This window comes from Homarus americanus, unplaced genomic scaffold, assembly GCF_018991925.1.
Source record: "Homarus americanus isolate GMGI-L3 unplaced genomic scaffold, GMGI_Hamer_2.0 scaffold7626, whole genome shotgun sequence".
NCBI classification, from domain to species: Eukaryota; Metazoa; Arthropoda; class Malacostraca; order Decapoda; family Nephropidae; genus Homarus; species Homarus americanus.
Window position 1 is genome coordinate 3,620,731 of NW_024718273.1, and position 18,523 is coordinate 3,639,253.

The window sequence follows — 18,523 nt, forward strand, 5'->3', positions numbered from 1 at the left end:
CTGGAAGCGGCGCGGATATGGATGCGCAGTATGTCGCTGTTGCGTTATCGCTGACGTCATATGACGTATCGGACTGTGATTGGGTCACGCATCCTTATCCCCCTCCGCCGCTAGCTGTGATTGGTCTAATGTTATATGACGTGGCCTGGCACGGGAGAGAAGCTACTGACCCAGCCGCGTCAGTCTCATTGTTCTCAGTCACTGCGTATACTGTTCTCTCTTGTGCTCGCTAATCTGTTCAACAATGGCATCCACTGGACCCCCACCACCCCAGAAAAACCTTGCATTACCTGGACCCAGCCGCCCCAAGCCCAAGAAGATACGACGTGCCCTAAGTTACGAAGTTAAGTACAAGATCGTGCAAGACTTAGAGAAAGGAACGAGACAAGTTCATTTGGCGCGCCAGCATGGCGTGAACGAATCTACGATCCGAACGATCAAGAAGGATGCCGCCAAGATTAAAGAACACATGAGCATCACAAAGTCTGCAGGTGCTTCAATGGTGAAGTACTGTCAGAATAAGGTGCTGCTCAAGACTGAGAACTTACTGGTGAGCTACTTAATTCGTCAGGCAAGACGTAACATGGCGGTTGACACGAGAGCAGTGCAGGACTACGCTCGTGAACTGTACTCATCAGTGGCACGCAAGATGGGAATTGCAGAGCCCAAACCCTTCACTGCTTCCTCTGGGTGGCTGCAAGGGTTTAAGAAAAGGAACAAGATAACCAACATTAACATTGTTGGTGAAGGAGCCAGTGCTGACAGTGCTGCCGCCATGGATTTTCCTCCATTCTTATGAGAAGTTATGGAGGAAGGACAGTACACCGACAACCAGGTGTTCAACACAGATGAATCCGGTCTGTTTTGGAAAAGATTACCTTCCAAGACCTTCGTTGTCCAGTCTGCCAGCAAGTGTCGGGGCCGGAAATTGCAGAAGGAGCGCGTCACCGTCCTGTTTACCACCAATGCCTCCGGTACCTGTAAGCTCAAGTTGTAGGTGATCCACACAGCCTGCAAGCAGCTCGCTTACAAGAACATAGACATGACCAAGCTAAATGTCCATTGGCTAACCTCACGTAAGGCGTGGATGTTTACTGGTCTGTCCCTCTCCTGGTTTGACGACTGTTTCGTTCCCAACGTGAAGAAAATTCTGAGCGCAAAATAATGTGCCATTCAACATTTTGTTGCTGCTTGACAACACACCAGGACACTCGCCCCTACTGTTGGATCGTCACCCAAGTGCAAAAGTGGTCTTCCTTCCTCCCAACACTGTGTCGTTAATCCAGCCCATGGACCAGGAGTTGATATGCAACGTTAAGGCTGCATTCTCTGCAAAGAAGTTTAAGCTCATGAACAACTGTACCAACACCAAGGATGAGTTGCGTAACCTTCTGAGTGGCATAGATAGCGAGAGCGACGACAACGAGGATGCAGAACAAGAGTTGGCGGAGCATGAAGTGCTAGTTAAACACTTTTGGAAAATGTTTAACGTAAAGAAAGCTGTTGATTTCTTGGAGGAGGCATGGGGGCAGCTGTCTGTGGCAACGATTCGTCACGCGTGGGGGCATATGTTGCAGGGTATCCCAGGTGGGAGGCAGAGTCAAGCGGTGGCTGGAGAGGTTCAGTCTGTTGCAGTGGCAGTGGACCTTGCAAGAGAAGCTGCACAGTGTTACAGCTGCAGGCTTCTCCGAGACAACCAACGACCACATCATAGAGGTAATCAGGGATCCTGAGGTGACTGCCGACGAGATGTTGGAAGACGATGACGTCAGTGAGGAGGCAGGTGGTGCGGCAGCAAGAGAACAGAAGTTAACTCATGGTGAAGTAAAGGATGCCATCGAGTTTGCCGAGAAACTAAAGCTCACCCTTTCAAAAGACCATGTCAATCACTGGTATGAAGTCTTCAATAACCTTCGAGACCAAAGTACGGAGCAGTACATCCAGATGTATCACGACCACATCAACACTAGCCCTCAGCGTAGCATCACAAACTTCTTCGCACGCAACCCACCACAGCCAGCCCAAGCCAGTGATAGTGACTTTGAGGGGTTTGTCAGGGAGGCCCTGACAACTATGGTGGATAGTTATGGTGATTCACCTGAGGGCCAGTAATCTGCCCTCTGCCTCGGAGCCAGCCCCCATCCTCGTATGCCGACCCATCTCTTCCACTAACGTAAGTGTTAAACCTTGTTTTTCTTTTACCTAGTACAGTATATTATTCTCTTACTGATATTTCTCTTCTATATTATGTGTGTGTGCATACCATCATAAAATTAAGATACTATTTTTACTACAAGGTACGTATTGTGTTGGAAAAAGTGGAATTTGGGAGTCGGCCCAGTCTCTATTTCAATTAATCCCATATGTTTTGTTATTTCATTTACGCGGCACTCCACGGGTTCAATTGACCACGTAAATGCAGACTATACTGAATTCAAATTAATCACTATCTTATAAAAATTCCAGCAATGTAATTTATATTCTCCCCAGTCACTTCTGTGACATTTTTTGAGCAAAAAACATAAACTCAAGCTAAAGGACAAAAACAAACAAATAAATACTTCATTAGGCCTTCGGCGCCAACTGTCAAACGTGTCACTGTCACCTCCATCCCCCCCCCATCTTCCCAGCCAGGGTTTGGTGGTCATAGGCTTACAGTTTTTATCTTATATAATATCACAGACTAAAGTTAGGAGAATATAATTTGCATTGCTAGAATCCTTGCAAGACAGCGAATAATTTGAATATAAACGTCATACATTTTGCACACAAGATAAAAATTTCAGCCCTTTGTAATAAAATTAATTAGAACATGTCAGTTCAGTGACATTTTATAAGAGAAACACTTAAAGTCACTCTTAGATAAATAAATAAATAAGCACTAGACCTTGGCATCAACTGTCAAACATATCACCTCACCTCCCTCCCTCCCCCCTTCCCATCAGCTGATCACTAGTAAACAAACCATTTCATGTCCCATAATTTTAGCTGTGTTGATTTATGAGTGTTTGTTTTAACATAATACTACAAAAAACAATGTTTTGTTTATTCTTGGAGATGGGCTGAGGTGCATCTGGGTAGACTCTCAGTCTTTTTAGTATCTTGTGTTTCTCTCAAGTACCAAACTAAATTATTCCATTGATACAACACTTCGATTTAGTGTGAATTTGGTAATACAGTAATAATAAATGTTGGAACTGTGAGTATCGCTGTATTGGTATTCATAGCTAGGACCCTTTTCTCAAAATTTATAAAATACATTAATGAAAATGAATGGAAATTAGAAGCAATAGATTCATAAATTGCAAGAAGTTAGATGGTCCATCTTTATTGTTATTTGTATTCCTTTCATAAATACTGTATACATAGTCATTTCTGCTACAACGCGTGTTTTGTCAACGCGAATTGGCTATAACGATATTAATGAATAGAACGATATTTATAAAATGCGAACGCGTGTTGGCTGTACTGTAATGCGATTCCACTCGAACGTTTTAAGTGTACTGTCGCTTGGCGCGGGGTTATGCAGTGTTTACAGTTCACGTTCGGCATCACATGTTCAATTGATTCATGTGTTTTGTTTGTGAAGTGTTATTTGATAGGGACTCTATAAATTTCATCCTTTTTTTGCAAATTTAGCTGTTCCCATAAACAGTGTATGAAAAAAATAAATAAAAACAGTGTTTCGCAGTGCGGACTAATAGCGTTTTACACCCGCGCTCTCTGTTTCCATCACACAATCAGTTGAAACACGTGGGTTGTTTTGAAGCTTCCTCAGCGATTTTTGCTTACAATTTCCCCAATTTTGTGGTATTAACTGTTAATACGGAAAAGAAGAATATCCCCAAGAAGCGTTCTGGTGATCGCATTCCCGGTGGTGATCTAAAAAGAAAGGCTATAACACTTGAAGAGAAGCTTGATGTTATCAAGCGTTTTGAATGTAAGGAAAGAACATGTGATATTGTGTGTGCAACGGGAATAAAGAAGCAGGATTGCAGTTCGCGGTGTTAAATCTTTTTGGGCACCTGATGAACAGCTTCTTTGTAAAAGAAGAAAGGCGGCAAAGCAGCAAACATTAGACGTCTTTTATAAGTCAACCCCCAAGAAGCAGTCTGATGACACTGAACCACAGCCATCCACTTCTGGAATTAGACTTTTTTTTCGTCCCAACCATGCAACAAAAATTGCACCTGATGATGACAACTCTCAACTCCTGTCTGCATGACTACTCAACCTCAACATCACCCTTCTCCCCTATCAAGTTATATTCATATTTTTTCAAGATAAAGTGTAACATTTACTGAATGATTTCATAATTATATATGAATGTAACATTTATTGAGACTGTGCTATCGTTTGTGTTAGGCTAACTACTAAAATTTTTTCGATTTCGAGTAATCTGCACCTAAACCTATTTTCTCCATTCAGCCCTGTTATTTCTATTGTGTGAATTTCTACAACGCGAGGTTTTACAAGAACACAATTATCGCGTTGTAGCAGAACTGACTGTACGTATATTCAAAAGATTCCCTGAAAATTTCTTGATTTTATACCATATTACTCATTGATGAGTCATCTATCATGAAACAAGTTGACTATACACCTATGTGTAGTGATCTCTTGGTGGGGGGGTGCAGTCGGCATCTCCTACCATATGGACAGGACTGATTCCCGTCAGCTTACAGTTACCATTTAGGGATTTTTCCAAAGCAATTATCCAATAGTATTTGGGATGAAATGAGCAGGTATTAGAGCTTATTGTATTGATCTTGTGTACACTCGCAACAAAAAGTATCAGTGCATACTGTAGTGTGAACAATTTGAGACCAGTGACGATAAGTATTGGGAAAGGTGAGTTGTTCCAGCCGTATGTTGGCAGCCCTGTAATCCTGCTGAGCTGCTACTATGGCCTGGTCAAGTGAAACAAACCATTATAAATAAGGTCGGGTGGTGATAAATGGACAGTATGGAATATGAGGAGCTCCCTGTTAACAAAATTATTTGTGATACTTGCGAATATTGCCACATTAATTTATGCTACCAAATAAACCACTCAAACTGGTCGTCCTGAGGGGTGGTGCAGCGCAGACGGCCGCTCCGAGACCTGTCGTCTGTAGCACCAGTTTCGAGGTATCGCCGAATCCATCGTGCAAGGGTGTTCCTGTGGACACCAACCCGCTGGCTAATATCTGTGAAGCCGAACCCTTTGTTACGAAGGACAATAATAGCTCCTCGTGTTCCCTCTGAGGTTTCCATTTCGTCTGGCATGTGTAGATCTCTACTGCTTCATATTGCCTCTTTTTTCTACCCATGTTCACCGAGACCAAACCCTCGCTCATCATTCAGTCGACACAAAGCAACAATCCGAAAAGAGGAAACAAACACACTGATTGTCAGCAATATGGCAACACCTAGTGGTGGTGGTGGGGGGGGTTATGAGGATACACTTACCAACTCTCCCGACATATCACATTGTATACTTATCGTTTCGGAAGTCGTCAATCTCACCCTGCACCGATACTTTTTGGTGCGAGTGTACATTAAAGCCTTGACTAATAATGGTTGTAGATGTACAGTAGTAAAATTAATGTAAAAAATACTGTATGTATCTTTTAATTAATGTTATGTAATGTACGTACAATAGAAGTGATCAATGAATTGGTAGAGAAAAAAAGTGAGACTGAGCGGGAGGCAACATATGTACTCATGGAAACAGTGTCATTTATCTTATGTACACACACACACACACACTCCACACTGACACACACACACACGGTGAATTAGCCGTTTGGGGGGAGGGTGTTGCGGTCACTTTTACCCCCAACAGACCCTTTTCCTCAGGCTGGGAGGAGGGGTGGGGGAGAGATTAACGCATACAGTACTTAAGGATAAAGGCAGAAGGTTTTATTGTTTTGCTTACAAAATGTAACTGATTTGACTTAGGAGAATATAACTTGCATTGCTGAAATTCTTGTAAGATTGCAATTAATTTGAGTATAAATATCCCTTATTTTGCACTATACATAATAATTTTAGTAATTAACTTAGAACATTTAAGTACAGGTTGTGATAATTAAAGTGGTTGCAGTTTCAAAGCTTTGTGACATCACTAGTGTATAATGAGTCTCCATATGCCCTGGTTTATTCATTATCCAGTTGTCTAAGTGCAAAAGTAGCCCTGTCGAGCCATCATGTATCAATTACTGTAATTTTAAAATATAAATTATAATGTAAAATGTTATAAGACAATGGTTTAGTAGTGCTGTTAATGTGTGTGTTGTGTAAGTGTCTTGGCATGTCACCTCACCACCTGACTCCTGAACAAACTCTTCATCAACTTCTTCAAATCTACAATGTGCTTGGCAAGCTCAAAACACACACACACACGGGAATTAAGACAACAAGCCTCCAGTGAGGGTCTTGTTGTGTGACTGCATGGAGGCAAATTAAAAGATCAGCTGTTAAGGAGCTTATCTCTTGGCAAAACTGGTGCATGTTACCACTCCTTTCCACTCCATCTCTCTAATCACCCACACCTTTCTCACTCCATATTCTAAAATGTTATGTAATGTAATGTTGAAGGGATACAACTTTACTCATTTATACTTATAATTCTCACAATCTCCCTAAAAATACTTAAGGTTTCGTGTTTAGTCAAGACATTTTCAGAAAATGCTCTCGATTTTCAACCTTGGAAAATTTGCTCCCCCAAAGTCAGATTTTTTTTTAAATTTCGGCTTTGGGAATGATTTTTCGAGCAAATTTTAATTCCGGTTATCGGAGAGTTCCGGATTTGAGGGATTCCAGCTAACGTAGATATTACTGTACAGTAATGTTGCTCAAATTTATGGCTTTTTCAAATTCAATTTACATTTAATATTTGTTTAATTTAAGTTTCTACCAGTCCATGGTGCTTTAGAGACACAGGAGGTGTATAATTAGTGGGTCAGAGGTGTATTGTTGATTTATTATTACCTGACCTCGGTTGATCCGGCAAAACGGATAATCCGGCATGGCTTTGGATCCAAGGGTGCCAGAAAATCGGTGGTGAACCCATAATAACAAACCCCTAATATCCACTATCTACACTGTTTGGTTTATGCATTTTTTATTTACATAACCATTGTCAGGAATACAGTGGTCCCTCGGTTAACGAACGCCTCGGTTAACGAAATTTCGGTTAACGAACTGCCTCCCATAAGATTCTTAAATTCGGTTAACGAAAAAAAATTCGGTTAACGAATTTCTTACGAACTGACCTCAACATGTTTTTGCTTGCACTGGCCGGTCAACCAGCTTTAGTATTAGTCCGCCAATACATTAATCGGTTCTAGGGCTTAAATTCCTTACTATTTTAGTAAATATCAAGAAGTTTATACTATTCAATAATTTTAAAAGTTTAATATTAAATTTTTTAGTCATTTAAACAATTATTGAACATAATTGAAGGTAAAGTGACTAGTTTAATGCGCGGCATCCGGCCTCTTAACACAGCAAACAGGTGTTAGTCTCTTTCTGTTTTCACTGGAGGTAACATCTTGCTTGAGACTCTCTTCAACTAAACGCTTTTTTTCTGTGTTCCAAGCAAATTATTGGTCATTATGAAATATATTTTACATATTGACAATATATAATGCAGTGCAGTGTTGATTTAAAGAAAATAATCTTGAAATACACCAAGAGAACTAAAATTTTATGGGGGAAATGGTGGCATAGGGTGACTTCTCTTCCACCCCAATGCCTTCTCTTCTTCCTTCTCCTCCACCCCCATTCTAATTCCCATCATCATCATCCAGGAGCCTTCTACATACACACCTCAAAGTAAGTGAACTTTTCTACCATTTTTGTTGAATTTAGGCAATTTTCGGTGAGCTGGAACCAATTACCTAAAAACCCATTGAAACAATGGTTTCGGTTAACGAACAACCTGCTGGAACGGATTGTGTTCGTTAACCGAGGGACCACTGTATAATTATTGTGCTCTTAATTTTGTTATAGTTTTATATTATATTTTCTTTTATATCTAAATCACATTAGAGTGTTGAAATAATATGTCCACAACTTTTATAGTTCCATTACATGTAACAATGGCAACATACCATCTCACAGGTCACCTCATACCCAGTTTTTCCCCTTTCCAGTGAGTCAAACTATCGCTAAACTGTATTTTGGCCTAACACTAAGTGAGAAAGGGGTGTAAAAATTTTTTTGAGCTAAACTGAATTAACATTAAGTGAATTAATGCTAAGTGAGGGATAACTGTATGTGCAGTCGAGACATATGAGTTGCAAGATGTGAGAAGAGAAGTCAAATATTCAGACAAGAAAAACAAACTCACTAAATTAAAAAAAAAAATTTTAAATTTGATGAGCAGTTATGGAAATACTGTACAGTACTGTTCTGTAATCAAATCATGTATACACTGGATATAGTAATACTGTACTAGCATTATAATACTTTACTGTACTCACATTCCTTTTTGCATAGTGTTTCTGCTTCTGATAAACATTTCTATCAATACCAAACTGGCACTCCAATAGTTTGCTGCCGAGGAGAATGTACGGGATGCCATCATACATGGGAGTGTAATTTTCAGTTTTAATCTTTTGCTCATCTTGATGCCACAGAATTTTATGATTTTCTGCAGTCCAATCTGAAGAATAAAATCAATATTAATTTAATAAACCAATTACTGTACAGTTCAGGTACAGTATTACACATGGGAACAGAATACCTTCTTGTATTCAGTTACTGTACATAAAAAAAGGGGGTCTTTGATGGTGTAGGGCATTAATCAGTAGTAAGAAGAGAGTGAGTGAAACTATGTTAAATCATATGATGTAACAGTACTGTCTCTTGCAAGTCATTCCTCTCCTCTAATGTAGGAATTTGCACCAAAATTTGTATTCAGTTGAAAGTTGGCCACACTTCTGGAATACAGCTAGACCCCGACTTACGACCACATGGACTTACTTTCCATTGGTACTTACGACCTGCTTTGACCGTACGTCCGTCGGGACACGACCGCGGCAGTCGTGACCAAAAATATTTTCAAATGATGCGCGCATTTTCGATACCGAAACGTTTCCGTCTGGGGCGAGTGGGTGGCGCGTCTCAGGTCGCCTCATGGGTACACTCACTCAGTGGGGCGCTTTGTTTGTGTTTGGCTATCGTATCCTATACTGATCGCGCTGTGAACTTTCGTTATTATCATATTTAATTGACTTTATAATGACTGGAAAGCGTAAAAGTGAGAGTGCTGGTGGTGTTCCAAAGAAAAGGAGACAGGCAATTACTTTTGAGATGAAAATTAAGATAATAACACAGCATGAGAATGGAAAAACAGTAGCAACAATCTCACGCGACCTAGGTTTCTCACACTCGACTATACCCACTATTCTGAAGGACAAGGAACGTATTCGTGAAGTAGTGAAAGGAACAACACCTATAAAGGGAACTATAATATCAAAGAGAAGATAAGGTCCTATTCACGACATGGAAAAATTATTGGTGATATGGATAGAAGACCAGATACAGAAGCGTGTACCCTTAAGCCTTCTAACCATACAGGCTAAAGCAAGAAGCCTGTTCCAAAGCCTGAAGGAGCAGGCAGGAGATGAATGTGATCAAACATTTACAGGAAGTCAAGGGTGGTTTGATAGATTTAAAAAACGCTACAGTCTACACAATGTTAAGGTGAGTGGAGAGGCAGCTAGTGCCGATGTTGATGCTGCCGAAGCTTTTAAGGAGGAGTTAGATGAAGTGATTGTGGAAGGGAATTATTTGCCTGAGCAAATATTCAATGTGGATGAGACTGGATTATTGTGGAAGCGCATGCCTGAGCGGACATACATCCACAAAGAGGCAAAAACAATGCCCGGATTCAAGGCATTCAAGGACAGAATTACACTTCTGTTGGGGGGAATGTTGCTGGTTTCAAGCTAAAGCCCTTCATGATCTATCATTCAGAGAACCCCAGGGCTTTTAAACATGTCAGCAAGCACACACTGCCAGTGTTTTATCTCAGTAATAAGAAAGCCTGGATGACCCTAGTACTGTTTGAGGATTGGTTCATGACTTGTTTCATTCCACGAGCCAAGGAGTATTGTCTGCAACAACGGATTCCATTCAAGATTTTACTGATTTTGGATAATGCTCCGGGACACCCACTACACATGGACGACATGCACCCTGATGTTAAGGTACATTCCACCTAACACTACCTCTATCATCCAACCCATGGATCAAGGTGCTATTGCGGCCTTTAAAGCATATTATTTACGCACGACCTTCGCTCAGGCTGTTGCTGCTACTGAAGGTGAGAAAACGCTCAGAGAGTTTTGAAAGGAGTACAACATTTTGTCATGTATAAAAAACATTAGTGCAGCATGGGATCAGGTTACAAAACATTGCATGAATGGAATATGGAAGAAAATCCTGAAAAGATATGTGCACAGTTTCAAAGGATTTAATGAAAATGAAGTTATTTCGGATATTAGTAACACGATAGTGGAGTTAGGTAAACAGCTGGAGTTAGAAATTGATACTGAAGATGTTGGACAGTTGGTTGAAAGTGTAGCAGAAGAGCTCAGTAACGAGGATCTTATTGAACTAGATGCACAGAAAATTGCAGAGGAAGAAGAGACAAAATGTAGCAGAAGAGCCTGCACCCCCCAAAAAGTTTTCAGTGAAACAAATGGCAGAGGCATTTGCTACAATTAATAAAGGAATGCAAATGTTTGATGGCATGGATAAAAATTATGAGCGTTATGCCAAAGTTGACAGAACGATCCAAGATGCACTTGCTCGCTACAGAGAAATTTATAATGAAAAGAAAAGCAAACTGTGCAGTCTAAATTGGACATCTATTTCAAGAATTCCCCCAGTGCTGTCTCCTCAAGCCCCACCAGTGCTGCCTCTTCACTCCCTCAAGATGATCCAATACCTTCAACCAGCAAGTTTTCACAGCACATAAACCTGTCTGAAGAAAGCGACATTGATGACCCACCCAACCCTGTCTCCTCTTCTGCTTCTTCCAATTAATATAGTCTCCATGTATCCTGTAAATATAAAATTAAGGGAGCCCTGTGTGCATTCAGCTGACTACATTTAAGGTAAGTGCTCAGTCACACTGTATCCATTCCTCATTATTTATTACTTTTACTGTACTGTATCCATTCCTCATTATTTATTACGTTTAGTGTACTGTATTTCATTGTAGATTTTTAAATTTAAAAAAAAAAAATTGATTTATTTTTTATTTTTTATCTATGTCGGACTTACGACCTGGATTTGGGTCCCTAACCCCGTCGTAAGTCAGGGTCTAGCTGTAATGTGTTCTGGCCATTCTATCAATCTGTTTCAACCATTTGACAATGTATCTTACACGAAGAGTGTTCAAGATTTCTTATTCGGGTAAAGATTTTTTTTATGCAATAACGGTAAATTTTTACTAAAATAGTTTTTTCTTATGTATTTTTTCTTTTAGAAACATGAGTCATGCAAAGGAATCTGATGATAGGCAGACTTCAAATCAATGGTTGTAAAGAACCGGTACTGTGCTACCTTATTGACTAAGTCATCGATACGAGGCAGTGGGTATGCATCAAATTGAGTAAAACAGTTCACAATCTGAGAATAGTCTATGACCATCCTTCTCTTATGTCGTTCATTAGTAGTAACAAGAGCCTGTGGCCGCTAAGAAGATGAGCTAGGTTCAATAATGCCTTCTAAAAGTTGTCGACTGACTTCAGACTCAATGAGTTTCTGATCGGCGGTGCTGTATCGTCTAGACTTGGTAGCAATGGGCTTACAATCAGGCATTACATTAGAGAAAAGAGGTGGAGGAGGAATTGATAAAGTGATCAACCCATTTACTGTTAAAGGAGTTTCGTCCCTCCAAATTTCACACTTACATAATCATGTTGTTGCATAAAATCCTGATCTAATATAACATCACTACACAAATCTAAGTTTACAATACAATATCCTGCCACCTTAGTCGAGAAAGACGAGGTGGCCATAGACACTAGGCTATTTCTAGGATACAGTGATATATCATAATGCTTCGCCAGCTTTTCACATACAGTATAGTTTTTTTTAAGCGTAATGTTAATGGTAGGAATTAATGTTGAAAAGATGATTAATGTCTATCTATCAAAAAAATAAACGAAAATTGGTCTCATGTTGAGGTTGCAAATCACCTCAATACTAATTACAATAAGGGAACTGTTCTTAGAAATAACCTTTATCATCTTATGAAAGCAGTACTACGTCAGACGGTAATAGTTCTTCTCCTCCTTGGCGTACCGGTACACCTCTAAAGTATCGTCCAATAGATTGTCGCAACTTGTCAGCAAAAGTTGTGTGAACACGTGAGTTTTGTGGAAGGTGACTACACTTTCCTCACCAAACTATGTGGCCTGTCAGTTTTAAACGAGAGCTACCAATACGAGTGATTGATTTCTTTTATGGATAACTGCCACAACTAGAGACATACAGTATACAACACATAAAATGTTCGCTCAACTCCAACTAAAAGTGATAAGTGGGACACACGTTTCATCACCGAAGTCGCCGTAGATTTAATATTTTACACCTGAATCAACGCTTAAAAAAGAATAATTGCCTTAAAGTTCTTCTTTTTTTTAAGGAATCTGTTTCGCTTTTCTGTGTAAGAATGAGGTTAGAAGATACTTAATTCTTTAAAGGGAAATATGCACTGTGATGAACCTTCTCCTTATTCCTCGATATGTTAAATTATTGTTGGGACTTAATGGTCAGGGAAGGTTCAAGACTGGCAAGCGTAAAAGTGAGAGTTCTCGTGATGCTGAGAAGAAAAAGAGACACCCATTTTAGAATGTCTATGTATTATTTTCGCCTTTTCGATTTACGACTAATTCGACTTACGACCTGGTCGTCGGTACGAACCCCGTCGTAAGTCGAGGAGAGACTGTACTAGTTGACAAGGGTTTGGTAGCATGGATCAAATATGCTGAACTTTATTAATTTTGGGTTGCTGGTTTCAAGTATGGCAATAAAAAATATCAGTTACAAAACATTTTTATGATACAGTATGTGTGTATATGTACTGTAGGAATATAAGAGACGTATTTGTGTTGATAGGGATATATTAAATGCAAGGTTCACAATACTGAACAGGAGAATGGAGAGAATACTCGTACAATGCTGAGGCTGTGTTAATTCACCAAATTGCGTATCAAAATGTACCTTCAGCAATAAGGCCCGTTCCTCACGGAGAAGGCCTCTCTATACCCACACCACCGGCTAATTTGGAAGAGCTCTCAACTTCAGATGAGGAAATTGAGGAAGAAATTCCAGAATCATCCCATGATTCTCATTTCATTGACCAGACTTCCAATGAACCACATCTTATAGAATAAAGTAAACTTAATGATCTTGTACATGATCTTCCTCTGTCAAAACAGCAGGCGGAATTTTTAGCATCAAGACTGCAGGAATGGAACTTGCTAGGGAAACAAATAAGAATGTCTGTTTTTAGGAAAAGAAATATTACATTACTTTCATTCTACAGTATGCAGGATTCTCTCTGTGTGTGTACTAATGTAGATGGACTGATGTCAGAGTTGGGAGAGAAACATGACCCAAAGGAATGGTGGTTTTTCATAGATTACCCCAAGTTTAGTTTGAAAGCAGTGTTGTTGCATAATGGGAACCAGAAGCCCTCAGTTCCAGTGAAGCATTCTGTAGGTTTGAAGGAAACCTATTATAGTATGGAGGAAATACTGACTGCTATTAAATACAAGTAGTATAGATGGCAGATCTGCGGCGATTTGAAGGTTATAGCCCGTCTATTCGACCTTCAATGAGGGTTCACGAAATAGTGCTGTTTTCTGTGTTTATGGGACAACAGAGCAACAGAAAAACACTACAACACAAAGGACTGGCCAAAGAGAGAAGAGATTGTTCCAGGAAAAAGCAACGTTAAATATACTCCCTTGGTAGACCCAAACGATGTACTTCTACCCCCTTACATATCAAGCTGGGACGAATGAAGAATTTTGTGAAGACTATGGACAAACAAGGTGATGGGTGCATGTTCTTGAAGGGAAAATTCCCACAGCTCAGTGATATCTAAAGTCAAAAAGGATGTCTTTGTTGGCCCACAGATAAGAAAGTTACTTCGTGATGACGACTTTGAAAACAAACTGAATGAAAATTAGCTAGCTGCATGGAAATCCTTCACATCTGTATTCATGGTTTCTTGGAAACAAGAAGGAAGAAAATTATTGCCAACTTGTAAAGGAACTCTTAAAAAACTACAAAACTTAGGAGACAGGATGTCCCTAAAGGTCCACCTCTTAAACTCACACTTGGACTTTTTTCCTGAGAATCTGGGGCCGGTTAGTGATAAACAGGGAGAGCGATTTCATGAGGACATTAGACGTCTGGAGTAAAGGTAACGGGGTAGATGGGATCCTGCCATGATGGGGGACTATTGATGGTTTATACAATCGGAGGACAAAACAACACATAAAAGGATGAAATAAAATAACAAATGCCCAAACTGGCTAATTTAATACTTTTGTGTCTTCTTAGGATTGTTTTCATTCTTTATTGAATTTTAGTGTGATGACGTGGAAAAAAATAACAGGAATAACAGGAAAAATATTAGTTTTCACTTTTTATATTTGTAATATTTTTTTTTATAAAAAATAAACTGTACGTGCCAGAGAATTTTCATTGCCAGATTTGAAATCAGCACCTCAAAATTACCAAAAGGAAGCTGCTCTGAACCATGTTCCGGATTATTTTAAAACATTTGTTGCCTAGTGTTATTATATCACAACTCAGTGATGAAAATATATGGCATTAAGAATATAAATATCAAAACAAATAACTCGTCAGCTGTGAAGTCCTCCATATTAGCCATATCTCCTAATTTACAACAACTTTTCCGAGAAACACTTCCATCGGAAATGAATATTAACGAAAATAAATATCTGGGGGTAAGAAATTAAGTGAGCATATTCGGAGAGTTCTTTAGTCTACGCTGCCTATGAAATAATGACAAGTAGAGACCTCTAGTGGTTTCCCAGAGAGTTACCCCATGCTTATCTGCACTTCATCCTTGACCACCGAAGGGTCAAGGCCTATTCAGGCGCTGCTTCTGCTGAGCAGCGGCACCCCTTGGCCATGTCGGCCTATCCCTTAATTCCCTCTTCCCCGACTCATCCTCACCACAGGAATACACATGAATCAGGTTGTTGCTCTCACGTCCACCAAAAATGTCAAATTACACCATATAATAGTAAGTTCTTTCTGTTTAATATGCCGGAGGGTTGAGCCTCACAGCTAGGAAGTTAGACAAGGTTAGGTGGGTTTCTTTGATTAGGTGTTCTAACAACAGTTTTGCTGTTTGTTTTTCTTATCAACTAAGGTTAGGTTAGGTTTCATTTAGAAATAGCTGTAACTAATTTTTAACACATTTGCCAGTGAATATTTAGAAAATGACACCAGCAACTGAATATTGAGGGAGATACATTGGGAGAGAGAAAATAAAATAAAATTATTTTATTCTATAACGTTTCCGCCAAAAATTTATAGTTTTTGAGTAAATGTAAAAAAAAAAAAGAAGAAAACAAAAGAAAAGTAAAATAAAATATTTGGCCAATCAGCGTGTGTTGATGTAACGTCATAGTCATGCTCGCCAATCAGCGTGTGTTGAAGCGACGTAATACACGTGCGCTAATCAGCATTCGTGGTCACTTGGAAGCGGGCGTTTGCGTAAAATGGATGTACATGGGCTGGCTGTCGTATTATTCAGAGCATTTTGGACAATGAATCAGCAACCGTTGTCATTTTTAGGGCTCACGGTGTTTTTGTTTCGTCAGTACAGTAAAGTGTCCGAGAAGTAATTCAGAGTGTCAGTACCATGTATGGTGGCCAAACGTCCGGCTTTTGAGCACTCTGTCCTTCGTCCGGCGCTACCTCGTGCCAGACATTAATTTGTCCTCCTTTTTGTTGTCGGAATAAAAAGAATTATGTAAATTACCTTAGGTATACTTTTAAAACAGCGGGAACTGAAGGCCATAATAACCGTTAATGTATTTTTATTAAATGTAGTTGCATTGTGAACACTGCTGATGAGCCGCATTGTATGATAGTACGAGTCAAGTGGTCAACACTGTCAACACGTCCGAGATGGTCAGTCTGCCCAAGGCCGCAGTGTATAGTGGTTGACTTTTTTGTTCTTGCTTCAATTTGGTTAGCATATGTTGTTTCAGCAGGAGTAAAAATGAATATTCATTTCTTTCAGTTCTTTATTTATACTGTATGAATGTATGTATGTAATATATACAGTGCATTTCCAAAAATTTTAAATTTTATAAAAATGACCACAATAGCATTCATCACATTATAGTGATATTTGACAAATCAACAATTTTTATAAGTATGTTTTGTGTATTTTATACCTGTACAATGTTTTATATATTTTCAACTCATCATTAAACATGCTTATTTAGGTTAAAAAAATGGGTCCGCCTAATTACCCAAATGTAGCCGCAATGAAGTCAAATAATGGTCCTACATGAATAAATCGGACTGCCAATCACTTCTCGACTAGTATTTGGTGTCACAAAGTAAAAAAAAGGAACACTTAATTTAATCTGAGTTAATAGATTGCGTGCATGTACCGAAGGAGCGATTAATTACCCAAATGTACCCAAATGTAGCCGCAATGAAGTCAAATGATGGTCCTACGTGAATAAATCGGACTGCCAATCACTTCTTGACTAGTATTTGGTGTCATGAAGTCACAAAAAATTGGTAAACTTAATTTAATCTGAGTTAATAGATCGAGTGCATGTACCTAACCTAACCTAACCTAATACAACTCAGATTAAATTAAGTTTACCAATTTTTTGTGACTTTATGACACCAAATAATAATCGAGAAGTGATTCACAGCCCGATTTACGCTTGTAGGACCATCATTTGACTTCATTGCAACTACATTTGGGTACATTTGGGTAATTACTCGCTCCCTCAGTACAAGCACGCGATCTATTAACTCAGTTTAAATTAAGTTTTCCAATTTTTTGTGACTTTGTAACACCAAATACTAGTCGAGAAGTGGTTGGCAGTCCGATTTATTCATGTAGGACCATCATTTGACTTCATTGCGGCTACATTTGGGTAATTAGTCGGACCGTAAAAAAATAGGTGTCACACAAATAAATTAAATAAATGTCCTCCCTCTTGGAAATGGTAGATGGCCCTGCATGGTACTGTGGTAAGAGACGGACACTGACAAAGATACCACTACCTCATTCAAGTCACATCACTATATCCTCCTGTATCTCTTACTTAAGGTAACTTTCTTATGCACTAGGGGTTAGGTCTGGTTTGGTTTGGATATATATATATTTTATTTTTTAGGTTTTTACATTGTTTGACCTTCCACTTTTTTTTTCAAATATCTCAACTACTAGTCATTTGCGATGACAATTAAGGTCATCCTTGTATTTAACACGATGACTTACACTAGAAAAACCTATTTTCAATATTCAGTTGCCTGGTGTCATTTGCCATAACTACGGAGGTGTTCACCATATAACAGTGAAGTTGCAGCTATTTAAGAATTCTTTTTCTGTGAAAAATAAGCGGCTGTGAAGCCGTAAATTTTTACCGGAGATATAGCAAGAACATCGGTCAAAATTCCCGAGAACCAATTATGGCTGAAACTGTGCTAATACCAAAACATTTACCCTATCTGTAGTCAAAAGTACTTACCATCTCTTCCAAAACTTCTCTGAACCTTGTAACAAACAAACCGATTCAAAGTTCTCTCTTGAAATAAACTTAAAGTCTCGTTTGCCTTCTCCACAGTATAGACATAACCAAAGGTGTGTTTCAGCATAACATCAAAATAATCATGGTGTGAGGGTGTTGATGGACTACAAGGCAACTCTATCGTCTTCTCGGCTCTCGCACTATTGCTATCTGGATCTGTGACAATTTCTGCATTTATAACAGCTTCCTCAACCGTTTGGGGATCTTCTACCTTAATAGTAATTGACTCTTCCATATTTAAACTGTGGCGTATATGAAGAAGCGTCCATTTACAATGTTTACATCGCCTTTGCTATTATTACCGTCTTCTTCCCGCTTGGAAATTATTGAAACTCTATTTATAATAAACACAAAAAAGTCTTCAATAAAATGTAATATAATTAATACTTAAAAAAATAAATGAAATATAATTAATAAAAATAAAAACAAAAGGAAAAAACAAACTATATTTATTTAAAATGAAATCGGCCATTAGGATACAAGGTGTTTGAAAACTTGTGTTTTATTTCTCATAGAGGAAACGTTATCACTTTTTTATTACGCTAATTAAATATCTCGTTTTACATTACATAGTACAGCATAGCATATTATACTCTTTTTTACTATGCAAAGTATATAACAACTTCTAACTGTATAATCATTACCGCAGTGGCATATCACAGGTAATAATAATAATAATAATAATA

General features: G+C 38.9%; 1 protein-coding gene across 1 annotated transcript in view; it reads right to left on the bottom strand.

Annotated features, from left to right (window-relative positions):
• The window catches only part of LOC121859377, a 31,828-nt gene extending 13,710 nt beyond the window's left edge, over positions 1–18,118 (bottom strand). The window contains exons 1-2 of the mRNA XM_042356155.1: positions 17,778–18,118; positions 8,472–8,653 (exon numbers count right to left, since the gene is read on the bottom strand). Of these exons, the coding sequence (XP_042212089.1) occupies positions 8,472–8,653; positions 17,778–18,072 (477 nt within the window). The 5' untranslated portion in view covers positions 18,073–18,118. The remainder of the gene's footprint in view (positions 1–8,471; positions 8,654–17,777) is intronic.
• Positions 18,119–18,523: the final 405 nt, after the last annotated feature.